This window comes from Rhamphochromis longiceps, linkage group LG12 (assembly GCF_057381845.1).
Source record: "Rhamphochromis longiceps isolate RC_006_pf linkage group LG12, R_longiceps_female_GT1.1, whole genome shotgun sequence".
In the NCBI taxonomy this organism is placed as follows: Eukaryota; Metazoa; Chordata; class Actinopteri; order Cichliformes; family Cichlidae; genus Rhamphochromis; species Rhamphochromis longiceps.
The window spans coordinates 18,657,674-18,684,227 of NC_140568.1; the positions used below are offsets into that span (position 1 = coordinate 18,657,674).

Consider the following 26,554-nt stretch of genomic DNA (forward strand, 5'->3'; position numbering starts at 1 on the left):
CACATCCAACATTTAAGTTATCAGTGGGAGTCTGGAGCACTGCAGTTTCTTATCATGGTTTTCTGCAAGCAGGCCTAAATACTGAATTATCTACCTCAAACCTCTTAAACATACAGAATATTCTCTACTTTTTTTTTTTTTTTTTTTTTTTTTTTCCTTTGTGGTCATGGAAATTCCTTGTCAACAAACATTTAATGTGTTAGTTTATTTTGCTGTTCTCACATCAGGTTTTGCTAGTTCAGTTTAGCTTCCTGAATTGTTTTACACTGAAATATCTTGGACAATGAACTGATTTTGATACATTTAAAATAAATAAATATTATTACTGAGAACAAACTTGTGAAGAGTTAAAGCTTGATAATGTCATAAATTTATATATGTATTTAATTATTATTAATTTTATTTTTTTAAGCTGTGGACTGTGGATGCACTGCTGCTGATGTCCCAAACACCTGAATGGAGTTCCAGTCGCACAAAAGCCAACAGTCGTAGCTCCCTCAGCAGGATGCTGATGAGGCCAAGTATACTTCTGTTTCTGGCTTTATTTGCTCAAGTTTTAAGGACCCAGTGCCGGCCTGCCAGCACTGATGAAGGTAAGATGCCTTACTAAATTAAAGCTAGTTAGTCTTGGGTTTTCTGAAGTTCTGGGTGTAGTATTATTAAAGATTGTGTAACTGTTTGAACTTTATGAACTTATTAAGTGTGACTTTTCCTGACTCTTGGCTTGAGAAGCAGTTCATTGATAAGCCAAAGCTTTGTTCTTTGTACAGGAATGTAATCCTAACACACTCCAGACTTTTGTGAAGCCTGTCCTTTACAGCGTCAGTGCTCCCTCACCACCCCCGTTTGCCTGAGTTTGAGTTGTTTAATCGCTCTCTACTGCGTCATGTGTAATACAACTGTTTCTTACTAATTTATTACTAATGCCTTTTTCTGCCTATTCAAACCAGTTCCTTCAATGTTTTTAGAAGTGGATTCACAAAAAAAAATCTTACACACCACACTTAAAATGGCACACACAAAAACAATCTAAACTGGAAACTATTACCATGAGACTTTCTGTGAAGAATTTAGCCCAGTCTTGCGGTTACACAAGCTCTGTTCTGAAAAGGGGAAAGAGGCACTGAAATCAAATCCTTAAAAATGTGTTTCTTGGACACAGTCCAGCGGTGTAATAGCTGCCTCGACTTGTGGGTAAATGGGTTTGGATGTTTACACTCTGAAGTCGGAAGTAGAGAGCAGCAAAAGAATATGATAAAGCCTAGCATTATAATGGAAGTAATTACGCACAAGGGTCTCTTTGGGGTTTTAAGCCCTAAAATAAACCTGGTGTTTCTATGTTTAAGCTAGCAATGGGACAGTGAGGACTAAATGACTTCCATCTGTATTCCAAGGGCAGCTCTACTACCTAGCAGTCCTCCTTTGTAATGAAAAGGTATTTGTTGTCACTGAAAGAGGAGTTAACTGCCAGGGAACTATAAATTAGCCTGTTTTTGAAAAAAGATGCTATGCTACATGAAACCCTTAAGGATGGGCTTTTGGGGAGCATGTTTTTCTTCCAAGGTGAGCCATAAATTTCCACCAGGGTGTGGGGGGTTTGTCTTTCATTTACACTCCACCCATTCTTGATCACCAAATGGCCAGGTACTATCTATGCACCGCATTGCTTCTCCTCTTGCTCACCCACTGACTTTTGCTTGGGTTTGCCCCCCCCCGTTTCCCTGCTGGGTTAGGGATGGCTTCAGCTGTCGACGAACAATCACAGCAGAGGCATTTGGTTGCATTCCTTTTGTCTGGGGTGGAGAAACAAAATAGTTATATGGAAATGTTCTGTTTTTTTTGTTTTTTTTTATTTGTTTTGTTTTTTTTAAATGTATGCTCCATTGTTTGTCTTATTGTGTTTTGCTGGGTGTTGTTCACATAAGAATAGAGTATTCCCTGAACAAACTAAGTTCCTTGAATTTCTCAGGAGGTCATGTGAAGGACTTAAACTTTCCTTCATTTTGAGCACTTGAAGCAACTTTTACTGTTTTGTTTATGTTTTTACACCATCTTTAAAATCATTTGGATCTTATGTTTGTTTAATTGCTCTCTTTCTGACAGTTCACTGTCTGGAAGTTATGTCTTTCTCTGTGGATTTGTTTGACTCCATCTTGTGCTGTCTGTCAGAGTAGAAAAGCACTGACTCTTTAGCTTTTATAAACCAGAGCTGCCACAGTCTTGAGTAAGACTCTTTTCAGACAGAAATGAAAGCCCAGAGGAGCAAAGCTCTGCTGACGCTAGAGTAAGACTAAAGACCAGTTTTCGTGTGAAGTCGCTTTGCATTCATATCAGACTTTTTAGGTATTCTGTTGAGACTGCTGTTCACACAGGAAGTTTAAGGCTACTTTCACACTTGGCACCATTTTCAGTTGAATGTGTATATTTTGTTTAAATAAAGAGCACTTGTACTGTTTCAGAAATGATCTGGCTCCATACTAAGAAGCCTCAAAAAGATCACGTGGTTGTTCATGTACATGCCTCTTGCTCATATAGACAATAGTAGCATGGTCAAATGCTGGATTTAAACAGCACAACAGCCACTAGCATACACTAATCCTGCCAGGCTTTGCCATCCATGTGTCATTAACCAATTTAGGTTGGTTTAGAAACTTGCCAATTACAACTAACATCAATAAAGCTGTGTTGGAAAAAATTAAACCTGTACTAACATTTACAAAATGTTCTGACTAAAAGTATACCTTCATTCAGCTTTCTTCCATAGAGCACTGCTGTGTGTAATGCAGATAAATTTAGGATGGTGTGATTTACCGGGGAAAATAACTATGTAGGGCTGCTCAATTAATCGAATTTTAATCACGATTACGATCTGGGCTTTCAACGATCATTAGAAATGACTGAGCCGATTATTAGCCCCTCCCTCATTTATCCGCGACACCTTAAAGGCCGGTCCGTGAAAATATTGTCGGGCATAAACCGGTCCGTGGCGCAAAAAAGGTTGGAGACCGCTGATTAAGAGGACCCGAGGGAAGCTCGGAAAGCTAAGCAGAAGTTATTTGGAGAGGAGAGTGACTGCCGTTGGCTGAAAAGAGAGGTAAAAAAAAAAACTTCAGTGGTGTTGCACACTATTTTATATAATTTTTTAAAGTCATTGTTAACCCTTTAAAGCCGGTCAGAGCAGCACGCTCCGTTTTGTGTAACTATTTTTAAATCCCTGTAGAACCTGAACCGTGTAAGCTAGCGCAATAATTTGTTTTGCATATGAAACCGGAGGAGTTGTACTTACATCTTATGCCATCAGCTTGTCCTCGGCCACGGTTTCCTTCCACATAAAGCTTTGCAAATATTGCATAAAAAGTGCTTGCAGGAACAAAAACATAATATTCCAGAAACACGCTTTGCCGATCCGATCAGCTGTTTGTAGCACTTCCCACAGTGAAACAGACGTCAGCGCGAACTATCACATGTCTGCAATTTGCTGGCCGAAACCGGAAGTGACTCATTTTCACGGAAATGTAGTTTTTTACTTGTAGGCCTTAAAAACAAAAACCTATACTGGTCATGTTTGACTTTTCTGAATAGTTGCTGGGATGCTTAGAACTCGAATTGCACTGCTGGAAATAGTTTATTTTGATGCACCTGCTGTTTTCTTTGCAAATTTGCATCATATGATTGGTTTTTTTGTTTTTCCTGCAGTATATAAAAATTGGTGTATCTCCTCCTCCAAAATAAAACTATGAAGACACTCAAAATAAATTTCCTGTTGTTGTAAACTATTTTTTGCAACTTTTTTGTATTTAAAGTTTTGAGGGATAAACCTCTTAAATTTCTCCAAGTAGAAATATATGTTAAAAAAACGATTTTCAATTGTTTTGTAGTTTATTGCACTTTTTTGCAATTAATGTAGTTACTATGGACTTAATGCATACATATTATTAAAATATGGGCTATAACAGTTGTATAGCAACTTGAAATGCTCCCACAAATGGCACTACAACATGTTAAAAAAAAAAAATAATATAAGCTCTGGCGGACTTGGTTCTATGGTACGTCTTAAAGGGTTAAATAAATATCGTCAAACAATCGAGATCTCAATTTCAGTGAAAATAATCGTGATTATCATTTTTGCCATAATCGAGCAGCCCTATAACTATGTAACTAAATAACTGGACTTAAAATTGGCACCACTCAGTTTGTTTTATACAGTTGGATTTGGTAACTGGAATTTCAATGTAAAATGAGAAAAATGGATAAAAGCATGATCTTATTTCTATGTAAAGATGGTAACTGTTAAATAGCCCAGTCCAACTTACCCTAATAAACCTCACATAAGAAATGTTTGTGGCCTTCAATACTTGACTGAAGTGTAATAAATAATTTTTCTATTCAGTATTGTATCTTGATCTGCTTGTTTGGGTTTTGTTTTTCTCTCTCCCAGTTGGGATTTAAAAAACTTGAGCTTTCTTATTACATGAAGTTGGGGAAAATGCCAGGGCAGTTAAGTTCACATGCAGCATCTACTGGAAACCCTAAAAGTTGATTCTTTTCATCTGGACGTAGCATTTTCAGTGGATGAGTGACGAAACGTTTCTCCCACTGAAAATGCTACGTCCAGACAGTAATTTTGGGAATACTTACCTGGATTAAGCATGCATCAAGACATCTACTGGAAATACTAGAATTATAGTTTAGGAGAGGGTACTGACTGTGTAGCACGCGCAGTGGCTGTCCACTCACTAGCAGTGAATTTTTCAGATTGTCAGCTGTGCTATAGATGGACATCACACACACTGGGGAGCTGGCAGGTTAAACAATGTCTGAGCTTAATGTCAGACATTACCTCTGTAGGGTAATGTCTGAGGAAAGCAGTGATTCTGTGAGATTGCTTTTGACCTGAGTAAATTCATAGTGTTTTTTGTTTGGTTTTGTTTTTCCTACCAAGAGGAATTTTTGCTTCCCCCAAAAAGGCTTCAGCCACCCCCATTTTCTGACACAAATTATTCGTTGAGAATATAAAATAAGCCAGTCATATCCTCTCCAGCAGTTTATCAAGCAAGTGCTGAGCATATAAAACACTGACATAAATAAAAAAAATTGGACTTCTAGCAGTAAGTTCCCCCTCTCATCCACAGCTACTATATTTTAGCCACAAGATATGATATACTTGATAAGCTGCATTATTTTCTCAAGGCCTGAACTGTGAAGTTGGCGCCTGTGGAGTCTTTTATAATCCAACGTGAGGCAGTGCTGGAATTTCCCTGCGGTTTCAAAGGCAATCTCTTAATTGTAGTTTTCTTTCTGAGCTAAAACATTTGACTTCTTTGCTGATGTTTGGTGATAATGGTTTTGGATTAGATGCTAAAACAACAATGTCAGTCTTTTAGTCTCTTTTGCCTGCATGTACCCCCAATCCTGTTTTATCATGTAGAACTTGTGTAGTCTAGTTAATCAGTCAAGCATGAAAGGAAAATGAATAGATCTCTCCAATGGGGGGGGAGAGAAAAGTTATGAAACCAGGGCTGAGTTTTTTTTGTTTTTTTAAAAGGAAAATGGTTAAATCCAAACCACTGATAAAAGACAGAACTGTGATATAGGAAAAAAGTAATACTCCTACAAATGGGGGAACACAGCCTCCTTGCGTTTACTGTACATGGACTAATCATGCTCACTTGTTTTGCATGGTCACCCCCCAAAAGGCCCCTTTTAGAGCTATGGAAAGCCCCGCAAAATCTTTCAACACCAATAGTAAAACACAGAACATAGCTAGGTTCTTTTGAGATCTTGGGTTTTTGTGTTTTTCTCCTTTAAAGACAATATGAGGCTAAATGTAGCTGAACTAATTTGAATGACACTGCACCAACTTTGCTTTGCACACAGTAACCCTTGTAGCCCCCCACCGTCAATCCATGCTGATTGCCAATGGTTCATTTAAGAATGAAGAGGTCCTCCACTGGAGTGCTTTAAGGAAGGACACTCACTCTTTGGGAGCTTGCTAATGGGCATTGTCCTATTCTTTTGCTTCCTGCCAGAGCTACTATTGTCTCTTATCAGTTCCCTCTCTACATCACCCACCCTTTCGCTCTGGTGTGGTCAAATCAGCAAAGGAAACTTACATAGCCATTTCTGTCTGCCACTGCAGAACCTCAACTAGTCTGACTTTCCTGCATTCAACCATCACTTCAGTGAGAGCAGGAAATCCCAGAAGTCATTCACGCGGCATATTGCTTCCTATGTTGTAGTCAGAGAAAGTTCCACAGACTGGCGCCAACTCGCCCCTTTTAGTTAGTTTTACATGTTCGGGCTAGTGAGCTTTCCGCCCCTTGTTTAAACGCCTCTCACTATGTTCTTCTTGACCAGAATTCCTTTCATAATTTGTGTAATTAGGCTGATTTTAAATGATGTCAGTCAATTTTTCCAGTTGGGTAAAAGAACCCATGGATGTCTTTTCCAGGTGGGTTGCTTTCTGAAACTATGGCGCTTGATCCTTTTTAATCCAATCATAGTTGCAGGCAGATTAACTGAGATGAAACATCTGCAAATCCAGAGGTACTTACCTCTGCATGAAGAATTGAAACAATATTTTGTGATAGAAGTTCAGCTATGTGGCAGCAAGGCATTTACACAGGAAAATAATGTTGGCTCTGACTTTATTTTTAGAAAACGATTGGGTTCGTTTGCTAAAAACGCGTTTATATGATTAGTTTTGAGATGGTTGGCAAAGAAGCACACACTGTCCTGACCGTGCCCTACAATAAAACGAGTAAATTTTACAGCTTTATGGGTGTTTTACGATGTCTGCAGTCACATTAACAACTGGGATGTTGACAGTCTTATCAGTGGCATCTCCGTTTGGAGGGCAGGGACAGAAACGTCACTGTGCAGAAACATTGTGTCCATGTGCAAAGCTATAGCTGGTCACCATCACTGTGTCCATATCAAACAGTTTCCTCAGCTTTAATCTTTTATGCAACCTAAACATCAAAATCTGTCTGTTTACAACACTGAATATTTTTCAAACATCAAAGACAACTTTCTGCCTGTTTCTTGGTGCACGAGCATACACATAACGTTCATTTAAACTGACTGGGACACGGCATCTAGAGATGCTTTTCTTTTTCTCTCGCCATTTTAGATTTATAGAAGGTAAACAGCTGGTGCCAATAACCTGGATTATAAAATCTGTATTGCATCAGTACTGTAGTGTCCTAACATGTCATGTTTCTGGTCTGTAATCTGGCTTTATACTTTTTCAGAAAAATGTGATCAAATTTGTTTGTAAAACACAGGACTGTGGTTGAAAAGCAGAGGAGCACACTTAACATAGGTGCAGTGGACTCTTGGCAGAGTAATGCACTGTGTGATGTTGGGTCTCAGACAGGCATTAGATAATGACAGTGGTAAAGCGTAGCTGCACACATATTTGTGTTGGTTTTTATCAGGCAACCTCCCAATTATGAAATGATTATGTTAGCTGTGCCCTAATACATACTTGCTATGATGCAGTTTAAGATAAGGAGTGCTATTTGTCCATGTTCAGTTTTGTCACTATAGAGAGGAGTCTCTACAGATCAACCTCAAATCACTTAAGGCAGGGCTCCAGCACATGAAAACGTGCATAAACGTGCTTCTTTCCAATGTTGCAGTTGCTGAGTTTTCAGTAAGTTAGACATGTGACTTTCTTGTGTATAGATGGCTGAAAACAAGATGGTTTATAACCAGATGTTGTTTAGCTAATATTATGCAACACTTGCCAGCGGAAAAGTTCTGGAAATCCTCAAGTCTCCTTAGTGTTTCTGTCATTTTTGAGTGAGCTTTATTTCATTGATTTGTCTCCTTTCACAAAGTTTTACAGTCTCCTTCAGAATAAGTAGTTGTGGACGCCTTACACCCAGCATTATGAGCTAAATGGTGATCTGACAGCCTATCCTCAATAGATGAATGCTGGTTAACATATTTTTATTCCTGATTTATTGCTAAATGTCTTTGTTAAAATATACTGTGTACACAAACTAGTTATGGTGTAAAGAGGGTTAAAGGTCATTTTCTAAACTAGGCAGTTTATGAAGAAGAAGAAGTTAGCTACTTTGGGGTCGTTCACATGACTCGTTGAGTGCGTGCCACCATTGACTAGCCAGTTGGTGGCATAAAGTCTGGCGTTAAATTTTCAGATGATCTCAGCTAGCTTGGAACCTCGGCCGAGCAGGTACTTGATAAGTAACTGATACCAGGAACTACCCCTAATAGAAAATGCTAAAAGTTGAGTCAAGCTGAACCGAGTAGGTACCAGTGGAAAAGAGGCATAATTCCTCTAAATCAGGGACAAGCAGTACATTAAAAAAAGATCAAATATTCATCTCACTGCTACTTTCATAAATGACATCACAGTAATTTGCCACATATGACCAATAAGCAGAAACTATCTTTGTTCTCTACTAGCGTTTTGCTCTCTGAGATCTACACTTACATTAACTTGCATCGTTTTTTGTTTGCTCAATCGGATTATGGTCAAAGCTGCACTTATGTCACTGTGAGAGTCTAGATCCCACAATGCAGTGGAAACTGGCTGAAGCAGCTACATCGTTACTGTAGGGGAAATGCGACTAATGTGAAAGCTAATAGTTCTCACATGAAAACAGCATTTTCAGATTTAGCACGAGCTTAATGTGGACGTAATCTAAATTTCTCCTCTGCTTTCCCCACTTCAGTTTTGTTTTTGAGGAGAAAGTTGATCCTACCCCCTGGCCCCTTTTCCTGCTGGGATTAAGAGCCTGTCAGACATATGTGATCCAGGAAATACCTTAACTAGGCCCAAGTGGGGTCACCATAGCAACTGGCACTAGAACCTGCCATTGCAGGCCCTCTCTTGCTCGCTCCTGTGCACATGCTCACTAGCCTGCTCTCTCTGCTCCCTCTTCCCCTTTATTGTTTGGAGTCTTTTGTTATGCTGGGAGGGATTAGTCAGGTTAGCTGATGTTGTCCTGAGGTTATTTTGTGTAGACGTGCTTCCTGTTTTGATCAGTAGGTAGTGTTTATAAAACAGTGTGCATTGAGAGGTGTAGAATAATCACGTCTTGAGGCGGGGATCTTTCACCACTCTGGGATAATTCAGTTTCTGTCATAATGCGGAAGGGACTATGTAGAAAATGGAGAAGCAGGACAAGCATGATTACTGTTGTTTAAGCTTTTATTCTTCCTTAGATGGAAGGAGGTGCTAATTAGAGATGCAGTGATTGGTCAGTTGTTCGATTAGTCAATTTACATGAATTTAAAAGTATTTAAATAACTTAATGATTTTAATTTATTGTTTCACATAAAGAAAGATGGTAAGATATCATTTTAGGCTTTGAAAAACTGGTATTTACTGACACTGACTCTGTGGATGTGAGAGGCTCAAATAATAAAGTTAACCATTTCACTTAGATAATTTTGCTAGTGTACCTTTTGGCCAGGAAGTGTGATTCTAAAGTACGTTGGTCAGTGACGAGCTTTACCGCTATAACTAGACGGACAACACCACATGATGGACAACATGTCAGCATAATTGGGTTACCTCCCTCCTCCTTGTGTACTATGTAGTCATTTAGAACAGGGGGGCTCAGGTGCCTTGCTTCATGACACCTCCCCTCCCTTCATTCCTCTAATTGAATTTCACCTTCCTCTTCCCAAGTAGCTCCTTGCCTGCCTCAAGATAGGGCCTTGACTGGGATGCAATTTAATTTGGGAGAGCAGTTGCGGAGATGCTATGATGGAAGAAAATCAACTGGTTGTATTTCTGAAGTTTACAGTACAGAGATGGTCCTTTTTTTTTTTTTTTTTTTCTCCCCAATCGAAATAAACCATTGTTTTTGATTGGTTTTGGGGGTTTCAGGTGACAGTTTTATTTGTTTTTCCCTCTTTTCCCCTCTGTTCATGAATCTGTATGATTGAATGACTGAAAGCATAAAGTCACAGTGTTGTATAGCTGCTAAGTAGAACTTCCTTCATTCCTCTGTAGTATCTGTGGAAACGCAAGCTGAGCTGTACACCCTTTCCATTGGGGATCGTCTCGATCTCAGTTGCTCTGCCAAGGACTACCTCCATGCTGTCAACTGGACCAAAGACCATGTGGCTGTAGTGGATGGAGAACATACACGTATCCGCAATGGCCAGCTGGAGATCGAGTCTGTGGAGCTTACTGACTCCGGCCTGTACATATGCACCACCTTTGGCAACCACAGCATCTACTTCAACGTGACAGGTAAGGTTACCATTGTTCTGTGCAGAATGATGGAATAAATGCCCCCTTGGTATGATAGTACTTTGGTGGCTATGTCACAACAGCTAAATGACCAGCAAGCAATTAATCTGTTTTTGCAATATTTTGTTTCAAGAGTTTTGTGCTGTTACATTTTACTACAGTGTAACATGTAGTGTTGAGTCACAGAGCAACAAAGCCAGGTTTCATTTGCTATGACTAGCAGATGATGTGTGACTTATGTCTTCATTAGGAACCCCTGGTGTTTATTCGGCATATGGCACTTTCACATGCTTTTACAATGTATGATATTAATACTATATATTAAAATTACAATCAAATCACAAGAAAGAACTGATTTTATAACAAAGTGAAGTGTTGTACCACTTACTGATGCTACTTGGCATATGCTTTGTTTAGTGTAAACTGTACCCATCATTCCCTCGGTCTGTTAATTCATAAATGTGACATTTTTGAAAAATGTTTTAAATGTTTAATTGCTGCTGAAGTGTTGTGATTAAGAATAAATTGAGTTGTTCTTAAATTACTTCCTGTTTAATAGTTCATATCTCGGCTTCATCTGAGGACGATGACGATGGTGAAGAGTCCTCATCGGAGGAAAACAAACTGCTGGGCAGTCAAAAGCTGATGCGTAAGTGTGCTGAGCTCTTTAGGTGAATCAGCAGTGACCATTTGTTGCAGCAGCATTAGCTACATAAAGTCACAAGCGTATGAGTAATCACCTGAAATGGTCAGTGATTTGAGAGCTTTAAAATTCAATTATCGTACCGCCATGTGTGTGGGTCACATCTGGGCAAATGATTTCACTCTGAATCAGAGGGTTTTTACTACCTCAGTGACAGCTTTTACACAAAAAATAGTCTCTGGTGACTAATCTTGGTTAACCTCAGATGTCCTCCAATTTGTCTATAGAGTAATTAAGACACTCTGGCTTCATTTTTTTGCTGCTGCTGCTTGCTCTGCCCACAAAGAATGCAGCAGCCTCGAAGCGTGACAAGCATGCTGACCTTATTTTGTACTCTTGTCTCCAAGAGCTTTATCTCCCAATGCAATTTGCACATTGTGGTGTAACAGAGGCAAGAAAAATCATTTAGGATTAAGAGTATCAAGGCTATTTTTAGATAATTTTTCAAATAATACAATTCCTGCTAACTTTTTTCTCCTCCTTTTTTTGTCTTAGCAATGGCTCCACAATGGGCTCATCCAGAAAAAATGGAAAAGAAGCTTCATGCTGTTCCAGCCAGCAAAACTGTAAAGTTTAAATGCCAGGCCAGTGGCAACCCAACTCCAACTTTGAAATGGTACAAGAATGGGAAGGAGTTCAAAAGGGACCATCGTATTGGAGGGTTCAAGGTTAGTAATTAAAGAATTTGGTGAATAGCTATTTCATGTCGATACTGCTCTACACAGTCCTTAATATTTCTTAATTTCTGCATACTCACTCAATACAAATGGAGGTTTCTTTAATTTTTTTTTTCCAGTGATATCATCTTCACATTAGATCACCACCCTGTCCCTTGTACTTAAGCTTTTTCTGCTAGTAAAAAGGAGAGACAGGTTTTCATATCTTGACCCGAGAAACAATACAGGATGAAACCTTATGCTACAATAGGAACTTTTTGTCATAGCAATACTTGGTGGGGAATCCTAGACACCCGTTAGGATATAGGAAAACATTGCCTGTCCTAATTCTGGGTATCATGATCTCAGACTGGCAAAAAAAAAGTTCTTCTTATAAAACATCACTGAAAATAGTTTTAATTACAAACTATGGTATTATTTAATTACATGTCTTGCCTGATATGATTTCATTTTAAATATTTTCATGGTAAATTGTAATTTTATGGGATTACAGTTCCTTTTTAGATTACAGTGTTGGATTCTCTGTGAATAACTGCATTCAGTGGCAGTTTCCCTCACAGGTGTGGAATGTGTGCATGTTCAGACACTAAGAAACAGCCCTCCTCCTGTCCTACATCTGCTCTTCCCATCAAGGTGTGGGCTAGTCCAGCCTTGTCTTGTGCTTCCCTTGCACATCTCCCTCTCCAGCTGGGGCACATTTAGGAGTTTCCTCTCAGCTGCCTGCTGCCATGGTCAGCCCCACCCCAAGTCCCCCACCTAGCCAAGCAGCACATTTAACCATAGGACTGCCATGCTGGGGGTTTTTTTTTTGTGTGTTTTGGTTTTTTTTTTTTTTTTTTGTTTCCCCCCCCCCCCCCCTCCTTTCTTCCTTTTCAGTCAAGGTGCAAAGGTCTGCATCTGCGATTGGGGACGTCTACCATATCTCCCACACTTCTTAATTTTATGGTCGGGCTTCTATTGTTCATATCGTCTGCATGGCGACGTGCAGGAGGGAGGAAATAATGTAGACCACATGTGTATGAACCCAAGCACAATACATCTGGCAGCAGGCAGCTGGACTCCCTCACCACTTTTTTTTTTTTTTTTTTTTTTTTTTTTTTTTGCTAAATAGGGGAAACCGTCTGTATACATGCATGTTTGATGTTGCCATTGCCTTAGAGGTTTGTTGGCTAATCACACACTGCCGGTCTTGGCAGATTTATGTAGGGAAAAATTATAACACGTCTAAGGAAAAAAAGGAGCCAGACATCATTTGGCGCTAATAAGACATGTTGGGGCAAAAATATACACACAACCATTTCCAATGGCAGCTGTTGGGTAGGACAAAGATCTGCTGCATTAAAACTTTGTCACAGGAAGAGGGTGTAGTGTTATCTTATTATCATCACATCACACCTCATTATTAGCTATTGCTTTAAAATGAAAAAAAAAAAGTGATTTATGATCATTCATATTGGGAGAGAACAGATGGGGATTCAGATGAATGTTTTCCTGATCAACATCTCTGTTGCCTCATTTGTAATAACATTTTATTGAATATTTGAGTTTTGAAGTCACATCTTAGAAATTGTGGGATATCACATTATTTTAAGGTATTTTATGGTGGGCTGAAACTAAATCAAGCATTTACTGCAAATTAAAGAATCGCCACCCAGATCTAATGTTTCAGTTACTGACTCATAAAGTTACTACTTCCTTCAGATTTACATTTTAGCCATCAAGTGCTATTTTATAGACATTAAACTAACTTCTTTTTTTCTCTAAATCACTTTTAGGTCCGTGACCATATGTGGACCATCATCATGGAATCTGTAGTGCCCTCTGACAAGGGAAACTATACCTGTGTGGTGGAAAACAAGTATGGCAGCATTAATCACACCTATCAGCTAGATGTAGTCGGTAAGATTCGTAGAAATTGTTAATTGTATGTAACTTTCCAGTAAAACTGCAATTGTTGTTTTAGTCACCTGTTGAACATTTGTGAATCTCAAGTTGGTGAGCACTTAGTTTTCTAACTACTTATCTGGACCGTATTCCACTTGACATTGGGTGTTCCCTGAACTCGTTGCCCAGTCCGTCAAACCACCAGGCACAAGGAGATCATGCAAACTTAACAATCGTTGTCTCAATATAAAAAAAAAAAAAAAATCATAGGACTCATGAATGGCAGCAGGGTCTACAAATATTCCCTGCAGAAGTCTAAAACAGGCATTACTTGTGGCAGAAGTGATGGGTACAAGTAGAAGAGAGAAGTGATTACTCCTCTAGGGCCTACTCTTTGACTCGCTCTTGCACCATTGGGCTTTATAAATCATGGTTCCACTTCCTCCACCACTGGTGTCCCCTGGGCTTTTCCTAGCCTCAGGCATCTGAGCCTGATGAACATTAAGATTGTTCTACAGTGTGGAGAAAGCACTGTCACAAGTGCTTTCAAAGTCCCCCATGGATGTCTCGGTAAGGAAATCCTCCACAGCTGATATCCTGCCAGGTTCTTGGCCTGCAAGTTTACTTTGGAGAGTTATTAGTCATCAAAATGGGTCTGCAAGAACATTTCACTTCACCGTAACTGCACCAGAGGAGGCATTTAACTTGCTTTCCTGCCTGATAACTCTTAATAATTACACAACCAGCATATAGCTGAGGATGCACTCACATTAAATCTCCATTATGGTGTGTAATTTAGAAAGTGTAGCCTGAAAATACAGCGTCAAACCAAATGAGTGAGCCTTCAGTCCCAGTCATTTTCCAGTAATAAAGCAGGTGACAGTAGTTATCAGCTTTTGTTTGAAAATCAGTCACATTTTTGTACACACAGCTTTTTTTATATTATGCGCTTGCTTTACTGATGACCAAATGTCAAAGTAACATTTGTCTGTTTTTTCCGGTTTTGTTGCAGAGCGCTCTCCACACAGGCCCATCCTGCAGGCTGGCCTGCCAGCTAATCGCACTGCAGTAGTAGGAAGTGATGTGGAGTTTGAGTGCAAGGTGTTCAGCGACCCTCAGCCCCACATTCAGTGGTTAAAACACATCGAGGTCAATGGGAGCCGTACTGGTCCAGATGGGTTACCTTACGTCCGCGTCCTCAAGGTAGGAGATTAGTCTGTCATCCTGAAGCAACAGGCCAAATTCATCACTTAAAAAATAAAAAGTGAAGTTCCTTAGCGTGGAGTAATTTGTATGTTACTTTCTGTAATACTTTTTTTATTTCCTCCAGTCGTTTTCTATAACTGTTAAGAACTGTCTGTGAAGTTTGCCATTTTAACTGTGAAATAACCCACACAAACCCCTCAGATATCCTGTGTCGACCTCCTTTTATTCTGTGTTGCACATAACTTGTTTTTGTTTCCAGCATTCTGGGGTCAATAGCTCGGACGCTCAGGTGCTGACCCTCTACAATGTGACAGAGGAGGAGAGCGGAGAGTATATATGTAAAGTGTCCAATTATATAGGAGGGGTCAGTCAGTCGGCCTGGCTGACTGTCATCAGATATGAACCCACAGGTAACCACCACGCTGTAGCACAGGACGACACAGTGGAGGCGCTTCTAGGACCACCTGGAAAAACTAGACCCGCATAACTTGAGACAACCTCAGCTGTTTCTCTCCTCCCTCCCTTTCTCTATCCTTGGTGCTCCTGACTGTAAATGACGCTATGGAAAATTCCCAGCAGAACAGTTGAAAGTGTTTAGTCTCAGGTTTATGTTGGACCAATTCTCATTCCTGCCCCAATCCTGTGCTATGCCCTCCTAATAAGGGCCTCTCTTGCCATCTTCCATTACTCTCGCTCCCTTGCCTTCAAAGTCCTCCGTACATGGTTCACCCCCTCCCCACCCCACCCCCAAATGTTTATAGTTTGTGTGATTGTGAATTTGTAGCTTAATTTATAGTCTTTTAAATCTACGCTGTCTCTGCAGTGTAGTAGAAAACCATATTGTTATCCTGCAGGCACTGCCACATAATGTAACTACATGTTGGGGTAATGTAGTTCATAATATCTGTGATTGGTATGCTTGGCAGCAATGCACTTTGTAAACACAGCGTATTGATCTGCAACAAGATACTGCTGTGAAGCAGACTATATGTAATGGGCTGTAGCTATATCTGGCAATCAGTTCTGATGACTTTTCCGTACTGCAGTAATTTCAGTTAAAGTACCATTGTTATTTTTATTAGTGCCAAATTGAGCACTAGTTTTGGCAGTTGTAGAGTAAAGCAGTCACACCAGTCAGCAGGTATATATTCCCACAATGTTGCTGCAGCGAAGTAAACTATAACATAACATGGATTCAACACAGGGCTATAAATACATTGTAAGTGTGGTCTGTTCTGCTGTGGCGTTTCCATGCCCATCTCTTGCATGTAGAGATGAGACTAAGGTATTTGATGTGGTGATGGTGTGGCCCTGTGTGGGGTTCCACAGTACAAACTTAACATAACCATCTTTCCACTAACAGATACAGGAGGGCTCTCTCTGAGCAGTCCTCTGCAGGGGCTTTAGGTGTTACCTTTTTGGGCAGATGGTGTTGGATCAAGGAGGAGAACGCTCCTCCATCCACTTTCGCTTTCAGAATCCTTTACTCGTGGTCCCTTTTTCCTTCTTGGGCCTCTTATTGGGTGTGCTTCCTTTGTTATTTTCTAGACCGCTGGCGTTAACACCACGGACAAGGAAATGGAAGTCCTTCAACTGAGAAATGTGTCTTTTGATGACGCTGGGGAGTATACCTGCTTGGCAGGCAATTCTATCGGGTTCTCTCATCACTCTGCATGGTTGACCGTTTTTGAAGGTATCAGTGGTTCTGTCTCTCCTCTATATTCCCATTCCTTCCCTTTTTCAACGCAAGCCTGGCTGTCCACCTTCACATTTTTACCAGTTCTGGTAAAAGTGTAAGGGGAAGCCAGGGCACATTACAAATACTAAAAAAAAACAACTTTGCTCTCTCTCTGTGCTCAGCATGGTTCCTGCTCCATCTAAATTCTTTAGATGGGCGAATATGAATCATGCTCTGTTTCTTAAATGATATCAGAACATGCCAAACAATCAAAGCACTGTCCAGGGCCAAAGGTTTTTTGTTTTTTCATCTTCCAGGCAGGAATACATTTAATGATCACTTTTTTTTTTATTTTTTTTAAAGAAGGGTTGTTTGGCAGCTCTGATAAGATTTCACTTCAAACTGTCTCTTCCGTTCTTCCCTTTAATTGGTGTTTGCATTTGGTTTGCTGTTAAGCTGATTTTCTTTGACAAGCTCTACAAATGACATGTTTTGCTGATGTCATTTCCTGCTGTGAGCGCAGCAGCTGGTTTTGATAATTGGCTGTAGTGGATGGTCTCATTCCTAAGGACTGGAATGGACATTTGTCCAATTATCAAGCTGCTTGTCAGTCAACTTCTTCACACAAGTGTAGCTCTCTTGTGTTGCTGGTGTTGGCTAGGGATGTAACTGTACACTTCAGTCGGTATGGCATCTTTGGTTTGAGATGTACGGTTTAACATATGGCGCAGATTATTTGGAGTGGGGTTTTTTTGTTTTGTTTTCCCCTCCTCCTAGCTAGGCAGGAGGAGGCATTTTTCATAGGTAATTCTTAACTTATCCGAATATAAATATTCATCTAAAATACAAAATTAAGCAATTTGGGTAGACAATGGGAAACTAGAGTAAGTCTTTCATGAATTTATATCCACTATGAGCAAGCTCTTATTTTGAAAAAATAAAATCTGACATTAAATTGGCCCTTATTTTTATATTTATATTTCTGTTCTTTTATTCTACTAGAGCAACTTTTCGTGCTGTAGCCCCTGAGTTCATCCTCTGCCTTAATCAAGCTATTTTAGCTTTCCCTTTAAAGGCCACCACTATTTTAAGCCAGCTGTATTTTGATTGGCTGTCCTCTGCAAATATCAGCCAACGCTGCATGCCTGAGGTGACCATAGTAAGGATATCCCTCAAATATAAAGAGCCAAAGCAGTTTGAAGCGCAGGTTTTGGCTCCTAGAATTTTCTCCTATAAGAAAAACAAACTCGGAACAAATATCCCTAATGTCCAGCTCCTAACTATAAAGCTACATTCCAAACCAATGTATGATCAAACCGTTTTTTTCTCCTACTAAAACTGGAATCCATTACACCCCTATTTACTGGTATGACTAAAAGTTGGTGTTTTCACAGTTTGGGAGGAAAAAAACAAGATCTGAACCATAAAATTTGTTTAGGTTTTGCCTTTTATCTATTTATTTGCAATGTTTTTCTTTTCTTTTTTTCTGTAAAAAAGTTGTCACAAATACATTTTGTATCGATCAAGTGAAGCAGTTAAATTACCGCACTGAGCTCATGCTTTGTGGTTTGCTGCTTTAAGCCTACAAATAGAAACAGACTTTTTGATGTCGAAATGATGGGCAGTTCTGAAACATTATGTGTGAAGTGCTCTACTCTGTGTGAAAGTCCGAGTCTTTGTCACCGTTACTCTTACATAGTCATTAATACAAAATGGTTCCCAGCTAAATTTCTGCACTGCAATTTATGGTATATCCTCAATACACAAAGTATTTAAAGTAACACCCTGAGTTTGGGGGCGTTCAATTCCCATATGCCTTGGTGTGTAAGGCTCTGACTTTTAGACATAGACGTGTGGGTGGGTGGGTGCGTGTTTGAGTAGACTGTTTTTAATTTGTGATAAATGGGTGTGTTTGAGTATGCAGTCAGTTTATTGATGACAGCTGACCTTTTCCCTCCCTGCTCCTTGTCACCCTGCCCCCTTAAACCTAGCGCCCCCACATTACTCTCCAGCCAGCCACACCTACCTGGAGGTGGTCATCTACTGTGTGGGCTTCTTTTTCATAGCCGTTATGATTGCAATTGCAATTATTGTCAAGATTCGCACCACCTCCTCAAAGAAGAGTGACTTCAACAGTCAGCTAGCCGTCCACAAGCTGGCCAAAAGCATCCCTCTGCGCAGACAGGTAACAGAAAGTAGATAGGGGGTTTGGAATATTTATACTTAGCCACCATTTGTGTGTGTGTGTGTGTGTGTGTGTGTGTGTGTGTGTGTATATATATATATATATATATATATATATATATATATATATATATATATATATATATATATATATATATATATATATATATATATATATATATATATATATATATATATAAAAAAATAAAAAATTTATTTTCTCAGTACCAGCCTAACACTTAATGTATTTATGGAGCTTTCAGGCTCATTGTAGATCCTTGACTTCCTGTACATCAGGTAAGTTTATTTATTTAAGGAGTGCTTAGACTCTGGACCTGGCATGGTACACAATGCCTGGACCACAAGGGTGGTTTTTACATGGTACCTTTTATTGTTTGTTTGTGTTTTTTATCCTGTTCTCTGCTATACAAACTCCTAAAAGTGTTGGTTCCACTGTGAGAGGAGTAATGTCTCTGTTTCTTACCTCAGGTGTCTGTGGACTCAAGTTCTTCCATCCACTCTGGAGTGATGCTAGTCCGTCCCTCCCGCCTCTCTTCCAGTGGCTCTCCGATGTTGTCTGGAGTGTCTGAGTGTGAGCTGCCGCAAGATCCTCGCTGGGAGCTTCCTCGGGACAGGTACGTCTAGGGCTAAACATTCAAAGATCAGGAACATGGAGTAAAGTAAAGTTGCAGCATTCACATGGATAGGGATGGGTACCGGTGTTCTGACATAAACGGTAGTAACCAGACCGAAAAGCAGCGCACATTTCGGTGCTTTATTTCGGTGCTTTTTTTTCCTGAGCTGTGATAGACTTCTAGCCAATCATTTTACGTTTCCCAGGATAGTAGGCGGGGCCAGGTACGTACGTTCAGTTAGAGCAGAGCTACAGATTAAAAATGCCCAAGGCGAAGCGGTCAAAAGTCTGGTTGTACTTCACAGCAAAATATGCAAACTCAGCAGCCTGCAACAAGTGCTTTAAGCTGATACTGTGATACTGTCAAAGGAGGTAACACCTCGAAACTGATGAAACACCTGGCGACGCATAGCGTTTTTTTTAAAAGCCGAGAAATGCGCTGTATTTGATAGCTTGCTGCGAGACCTCACACTGTGCACGTTGGGTGGGTTGCCAGTTATTGGACCCGGAGCAACATCCCCCAAAAACCCGAAGAATAGAGTCCTGGCCCCTAGCCCTGCCAGTGTAGCAGAAATGATGAGGATGATGATGCAGCAGCAGCCGTTCTTCTCTGCGTGAGTCGCTTAATGTTGTTCGAGTGTAATTTACGTTGAGTAGGCTAACCACGTTATTACATTAATGCATGTAAGGTGAACTAGCAAACATCATCATAGCTACATGCGGCTATCTTCTTGTTTGATGGCAGATACTCCCTTCACCCTGGCCAAAAAGGCTAAAATGACCAAAGAAAAAGTGGGAAACAGCTGAACATGAGAGGTTTTTGGACAAAGTTTGTGTTTTTTTTTTTTTTTTTTTTTTTTTTTTTTTTTTTTCCCATTGTTTAAGCACTGCTTCCAGCCAAGAGTGATACCATATATGCCCCATAGCTGCAGAAAAGGCTAACATTGTTATCTTTTTACAAAAACAAAACAAAAACAGCTGAACATGAGAGGTTTTTGGACAAAGTTTGTGTTCTCCATTCTTTAAGCACCGGTTCGAGCACCGTTTAAGCACCGGCACCGTTTCAAAAGTACCGATTTGGCACCGGTATCGGATAAAACCTAAACGATACCCATCCCTACACATGGACAAAAAAAAAGTTGCTGTCAAGGTAATCTTATGCAACACACTTAAACTGCAGGCCTCAGTTGAGGCAAGAGTTTATCTCACACACAGTCGATTTGGAGGCAAACTGCACTGTGTGTGAAAAACTGTCTGGTGCCTCTTCTCCCCGTAGACTTGTTCTTGGGAAGCCACTGGGAGAAGGATGCTTTGGCCAGGTGGTAATGGGGGAAGCGGTTGGTCTGGACAAAGAAAAGCCAAACCGTGTTACCAAGGTTGCAGTCAAAATGTTGAAAGGTAAGTAAATTGTTCTTCAGTGGGTACACAGTAGCTTGAGGAGAGTGATTTGCTCAACTGGAATAAGTTCTTCACTGTAGAGTTATCAATTTAACTCAAGTCCAGGCAACAGGAATGAGAAGGCTTGAACAAAGTGATTAACAGATTCTGCCACTGGATTCCAGCCATTGTACAAATTGGAAAGTGAAGTAAAAAATTTATTAGGACCCTTGACATCCTATATAAAATAGTGTGAAGATTCAGAGAAAGTATTGTTTATTCTCTCGCACTTTAAGTGCTTTTCCCCAGGGAGTGTTTCACAGGCGGCAGCCAACTCCTTACGAGCTCCAGTGTTGGTGTATATACTTTGCAAGGTGATTATTGTGAGGCCTTTTTGGCCTTTTCGCAAACAGAACATGGACTAATCATTGAAATTTATTTCCCTCATCTTACAGCTGATGCAACAGAGAAAGATTTGTCAGACCTTATTTCAGAGATGGAGATGATGAAGATCATTGGGAAGCACAAGAACATCATTAATCTGCTGGGAGCCTGCACACAGGATGGTAGGTCCAGTTAGGGGGCTGCAGCCAACCTGCCCTGTTCTGCTCACACTCACCCCTCAGATAACAATGTTGCTGTGAACCTTACTCTGAGGGATGTGTAGAAAAGCATGCATAAATGATTCTGACACCAGCTTCCGAGCTCACAGTTTGAATCGACCGCAGCTGCTGTCATCTCTGTCCAATCATCCCTGACGAAAAACTAAAGGAAACTAGTCTCTAATGACCATGCTGTGCACATCGCTCTGTTGCCTTCACACTGCTACACAAAGCTCTTTGTTCATTTTACTCAACTTATCTCATGCTATAAATACACACTCTTGCGCATGTAGTTTATATTGTCCTTACTGCCCTTGCTGTCGTTAGTGTCGCTATAATTTCTGTTGTGAAATCTTCATCTATAATTGAATAATGCATGGCATCGTTTTATGAATTTAATGATTATGTTTCCTTGTACAGGGAAGCTGTATGAACTGACCCTGCATAAAATCTGACTTGCGCTTGGATTTCTTCCAATCATTTTAGGTCCTCTATATGTGATAGTTGAATATGCATCCAAGGGCAACTTGCGTGAGTATCTACGAGCTCGCCGCCCGCCGGGTATGGAGTACTGCTACAACCCTGACCAAGTTCCTGTGGAGAATGTGTCTATCAAAGATCTGGTGTCCTTTGCTTACCAAGTGGCCCGGGGCATGGAGTATTTGGCTTCCAAAAAGGTAACCACAACTATTAATGCTCACCTTTTCAGAAATGAATAAATCTATTTAAAAATATTTATTGTCTACTTTTATCATTGCAGTGCATCCACAGAGACCTTGCAGCTCGCAATGTTTTGGTAACTGATGACAATGTGATGAAAATAGCTGACTTTGGCCTAGCAAGAGATATCCACCACATCGACTATTATAAGAAGACCACCAATGTGAGTGGCCTTATTTGTTTCATGTTATATGCACATTACTTTGCCATTTACAAAAAAAAAAGGTTCATATGTGAATGTTTCCTAAAGGGTCGTTTGCCAGTGAAGTGGATGGCTCCAGAGGCTCTGTTTGACCGAATATACACACACCAAAGTGATGTGTGAGTATCTTGTGCCATACTCTGCTAATTCAACCTTGATGGAAAGTGAAGTTAACATTTAGTTGTGCAGAAAACTAAAATGGCCCCACCTATTTCCTCCTCCAGCTGGTCATTTGGGGTGCTACTTTGGGAAATCTTCACACTAGGAGGCTCTCCATATCCTGGCGTTCCAGTGGAAGAGCTGTTCAAGCTGCTGAAGGAAGGTCACCGTATGGACAAGCCTTCAACATGTACACATGAGCTGTAAGGAATCACCACACACAGAAAACCAGAATGTTCTGCAGACTTTTCTAGCATTTTCATATTTGGAAAGGTAAACCAAACAGGGAAATGTGAAATGGCACATTTATTTTATTTTCTTTAAATTAATAAATCTAAACTATAAAAATCACTACCTTCTTCCAGATTATAGCCCATAACTGTAACAAGGATCTGAGCTACGCTGTATCTGATCAATGTTATTCATGTATCAGTAGCGTAGCGACTGAGGACTGTGGGTTGTTTGCATTGCATTTTGTCCAATTTGCTTTGTCATTTAAAAGTCAAAGCCACTGATAAGTAATGCCTTTTAGTACAGGAAGGTGGGTGTTTAACATGTCTCTCTCACAGCGACTATACCTGCCACAGTCGCCCAAGTGCATTTTGCAGTTTTTATTTTTATCCACATTAAATAATAATAATAATAATTTAATAAACTAGTGGATGATTCCCTCACTCTTATTTTGAAATTTCAGTCATAGCTAACCAGCCAGCACTGGCCCTTCCCATCTCATGTTTCCCTACCGGTGGATGCATTTAGTACCCAATTAGACTCTCTCCCCACGATCGAACAGAAAACCCCAACATTGTAAGCTACTGTTGGTCACAATAGTCTACATTCTGCTTTTCTAGAACCCACAGAACGTGGAACTGATTCATAGCAGAAAGAATGCTGTTTGGTATTTGGTAAAGTGGCGCAAAAGTGCCGCCTTTTGCATGTAAGTAACAGTGCATATAAATGGACAAATGTAGTGTAATTGTGTGGGAAATGATGTTTAAAATAAACACCCTCTAACACTTTCCATGCTTGGTTTAAACAGTTAGGATTTATATTTACATTACCCACATTTTTGTATATCGGAAAAATCCTGGCGTGCCGATTGCAATGATGCTTTGTGACTTTTTATTTATTCTTTTGCTGTGCTGGTGAAATGAAACTCTTAAACACTGAATTATCTCCGGCTAAAACATGTTGTCCAGCTGCGATGGACTGTCAGCTGCAGCTGAGTTTCAGTTAAATTGAATGAATTTTCAGTCCTTAAAGGTTTAAAATTCAATCTCTGATTTGGAGTTTAAGAATGTAAGGAGAAATGACAGACGGCTAGAACGATAAAACCAAGCGGTGTCATTTTTAAAATGTATATATTTTGCTGATTTCCACAGGTATATGATGATGAGGGATTGCTGGCATGCTGTGCCTTCTCAGAGACCCACATTCAAACAACTAGTAGAGGACCTGGATCGTGCTCTAGCTATGACATCCAACCAGGTCAGTAGTGGTCCTCCCCTCAGCAAGCACAGAAGCAGCAGATATGTCTGGGGGGGGAGTGCAATGCTTAATTTTTTTTATTTTTTTCCTCCCTCTTACTGCAGGAGTATTTGGAGCTTTCAGTACCTTTGGACCAATATTCGCCCAGCTACCCGGACACCCGGAGCTCCACCTGCTCGTCTGGAGAGGACTCGGTTTTCTCGCATGATGCCGGAGTGGAGGAGCCATGCCTGCCCAAGTTCCCTCCTCACTCCAATGGGGCAGCCATCAAGAAACGCTGATACCTCCTGTTCTTTCAGACCAACACTGACACTTTCTCCACTCCCTGCCTCACGGGGTTGGACTCCTCCCCATATTCCCAGAGATGAAGCTAAAAAGAAAAGAAATAATTTTTTTTTTTTTTTTTTTTTTTTTAACCCACTGGTGCTTTGCGGAGAGGGAGTTCAGAGACACCTTGTTGAACTTGCTTGGATCACATGAACTGCAGATTGCAGCCATTTCCCACTTCTTGTTGGTGACTGTGTTCATGAGCACTTTGTATTACTGGCTCACAGCACCAGAAAAGAGACTGACTTTTCTCATCACTCTGGGCATTCTGAAGTCGGGCAGGAGGGACCGATTATGTTGGGGTTTTATATGTTTGGGTTTATTTGTTTGTCAATGTGTGTTTGATCAGAGGTGAAGGGCAGCACTCTGCTTTTCAGACCAAATCAGAGAAGATGCTACAGAGAGATGTGCAGCACCGTGGTCCACTGCACCACTCATTATCATCTTGTACATACAGTTAGGAATTTATGAATACAAATATATATTTACACTGTATTCTTATTTTTATTACCATAATTGACGTACTTTATTTTGTACAAGGATGCTTCTGCTTGATCCATTTTTGACTTTAGTCTTTAGGGGCAGTTGTTTCATGAGGGTATTTTAAAAATTGATAACAATTACATGGCCATTTTTCTTGCTCACTGTGTCACAGCTCTGAGTTAACCCCCCCCCAGTATAGAGTGTGTGTGTGTGTGTGTGTGTGTGTGTGTGTGTGTGTGTGTGAGAGAGAGAGAGAATGGTCTTTTCATTTAACTTCAAGGATGGTCACAACTGTAAATATTTCTGGTTGTATGCCATGCTTGTTAATATCAGAACAGTTTGCTTCAGTCATGGACTTCCACCGTGCGTACCTTCTCATGTGATGAACTTGTTTCCTACTGTAAATGTTTTAACAGGGGTTACATTTGCTGCCATATAACTTCTGACAAAAGGGTTGCAGAACACGTATGTCATCGTAAAAAAGAATTACATTAAATAAAAATGCTGTTGATAAACAAACTAGCGGTGCTTTCAGTGGTTGAACTCTACTCCATAAAGTGCTCTATAAATATCAACATTTTTATGCTGGTGATGTAAATTATGTTTACAGAGATGGAACGATGGCCACTTCAATCTCCCACCCAGTTAACACGGGTTGCTAAGGTCTGATTAGATATGATAATGCGCTGCTGACATCAGAAGAAATGTTGGAAAGTGCAGAGAGCCCACAGCCAGCAGTAAACATGTTATTTATGGCGGTGTGAATGGCTTGGCAAGTGCTGTTGCTGGTCTTCCATCCATCAGCCACACCAACCTTGGTGCCCGTGTCTGCCTCTGGCTTCCTGCCACTGGCTGATGCATCACCTGGATTGCAGTCTCCATGCAACAGGCTAAAATCGGCAGCACGGCACGGCTCATTCGAGCCTTTTTAAAAGCCTGCTCTTACAGCTCGGGTCACTGCTGTTAGCCTCCATGGCAATACTGTGCTACTGCAAAAATGTAGAGCAGTTTATTTGGTAATGGATTAAAAATCTATATTAGTTTTATTCAGATGCTTATTAACAGTTGAACTGAAATGCTGCCATTTATGATGGCTTTCAAGGATACCACCTCATCTTCCTGGTGACGAGGTAGTATCCTTGTGCCCACTTCAAGGATTCAAACACCTCACTGTTTTTCTGACAAATTTCATTCACTCCTGGAAACCTGTCCTTGTATCCATGTGCTGTGGCTGAGGTGATCCTGAAGAGCTGCATTTAAGAATATAAAGAACGTGCAAGGATTGTCATTATAACCTTCTAATGGTGCTGAGTAAGGAGCAGGGGTGCCATTAGGTGAAGGGCATTATCGCGTTCTAACAGATGGCACAGGAAGAGTTTTGGTAAATCATCCATACTCTGGTAAAGCAACAGTTAAACTCTTCAGCGGATGACTGTGATTTACGATCGCCATTAGAGCGTGTCCATATTTTGCTCTAATGACACACGGGAAGATGTTTACCGCTAGTGTCACATTCTCCAGTCATAACAGCTAACATCTAATTAAATGGCTTCTGAGATGAGTGAAGAAGGGGTTTGCTATATCCTGTGTTTGCCTTCGCGGACTGATTTGGGGGGGTCAATACAAACTGATTTGGGAATACCGGAATTTAAACCATCCGAGCACTGCCCAGCTGGAACTGGCATGTTAAAACTCCAGCAACACTGTTGCACAATTCTGGACAGCCTGATGAAATGCCTCCAGTTACACCAGCTGCTTATTTTGAAGACTTTTTGCTGCAAACATCCTGTCCTTCCAAAAACAGGTTAAGTACTCATTTACACTAACTGCCCTCCTCATTAGGTATACCTGCTCGGTCACTGATTAACACAAATGTTTAGCCAATCACATGACAGCAACTCGATGCATTTAGCCACGTAGGTCAAGACAACCTGGTAAAATTCAAACAAAGCATTTGAATGAGGAAGAAAGGTGATGTAAGCGACTCTTACAT

At 40.4% G+C, this 26,554-nt stretch overlaps 1 protein-coding gene across 5 annotated transcripts in view; it reads left to right on the forward strand.

Annotated features, from left to right (window-relative positions):
* fgfr1a (fibroblast growth factor receptor 1a) overlaps window positions 1-24,162 on the forward strand; it is a 28,189-nt gene extending 4,027 nt beyond the window's left edge. For 2 of the 5 annotated variants that reach the window (XM_085425027.1, XM_085425028.1), the window contains 17 exons: window positions 413-593; window positions 9,995-10,237; window positions 10,797-10,886; window positions 11,436-11,608; window positions 13,393-13,516; window positions 14,514-14,704; window positions 14,967-15,117; window positions 18,377-18,576; window positions 19,059-19,204; window positions 20,480-20,601; window positions 21,036-21,146; window positions 21,669-21,859; window positions 21,943-22,065; window positions 22,153-22,223; window positions 22,329-22,466; window positions 23,646-23,751; window positions 23,856-24,162. In XM_085425027.1, the coding sequence (XP_085281153.1) occupies window positions 440-593; window positions 9,995-10,237; window positions 10,797-10,886; window positions 11,436-11,608; window positions 13,393-13,516; window positions 14,514-14,704; window positions 14,967-15,117; window positions 18,377-18,576; window positions 19,059-19,204; window positions 20,480-20,601; window positions 21,036-21,146; window positions 21,669-21,859; window positions 21,943-22,065; window positions 22,153-22,223; window positions 22,329-22,466; window positions 23,646-23,751; window positions 23,856-24,032 (2,511 nt within the window). In that variant the 5' untranslated portion in view covers window positions 413-439 and the 3' untranslated portion in view covers window positions 24,033-24,162. Of the gene's footprint in view, window positions 1-412; window positions 594-9,994; window positions 10,238-10,796; window positions 10,887-11,435; window positions 11,609-13,392; window positions 13,517-14,513; window positions 14,705-14,966; window positions 15,118-16,255; window positions 16,401-18,376; window positions 18,577-19,058; window positions 19,205-20,479; window positions 20,602-21,035; window positions 21,147-21,668; window positions 21,860-21,942; window positions 22,066-22,152; window positions 22,224-22,328; window positions 22,467-23,645; window positions 23,752-23,855 lie in introns of all 5 variants that reach the window. The other 3 variants (XM_085425030.1, XM_085425029.1, XM_085425031.1) reach the window with 3 other exon arrangements.
* Window positions 24,163-26,554: the final 2,392 nt, after the last annotated feature.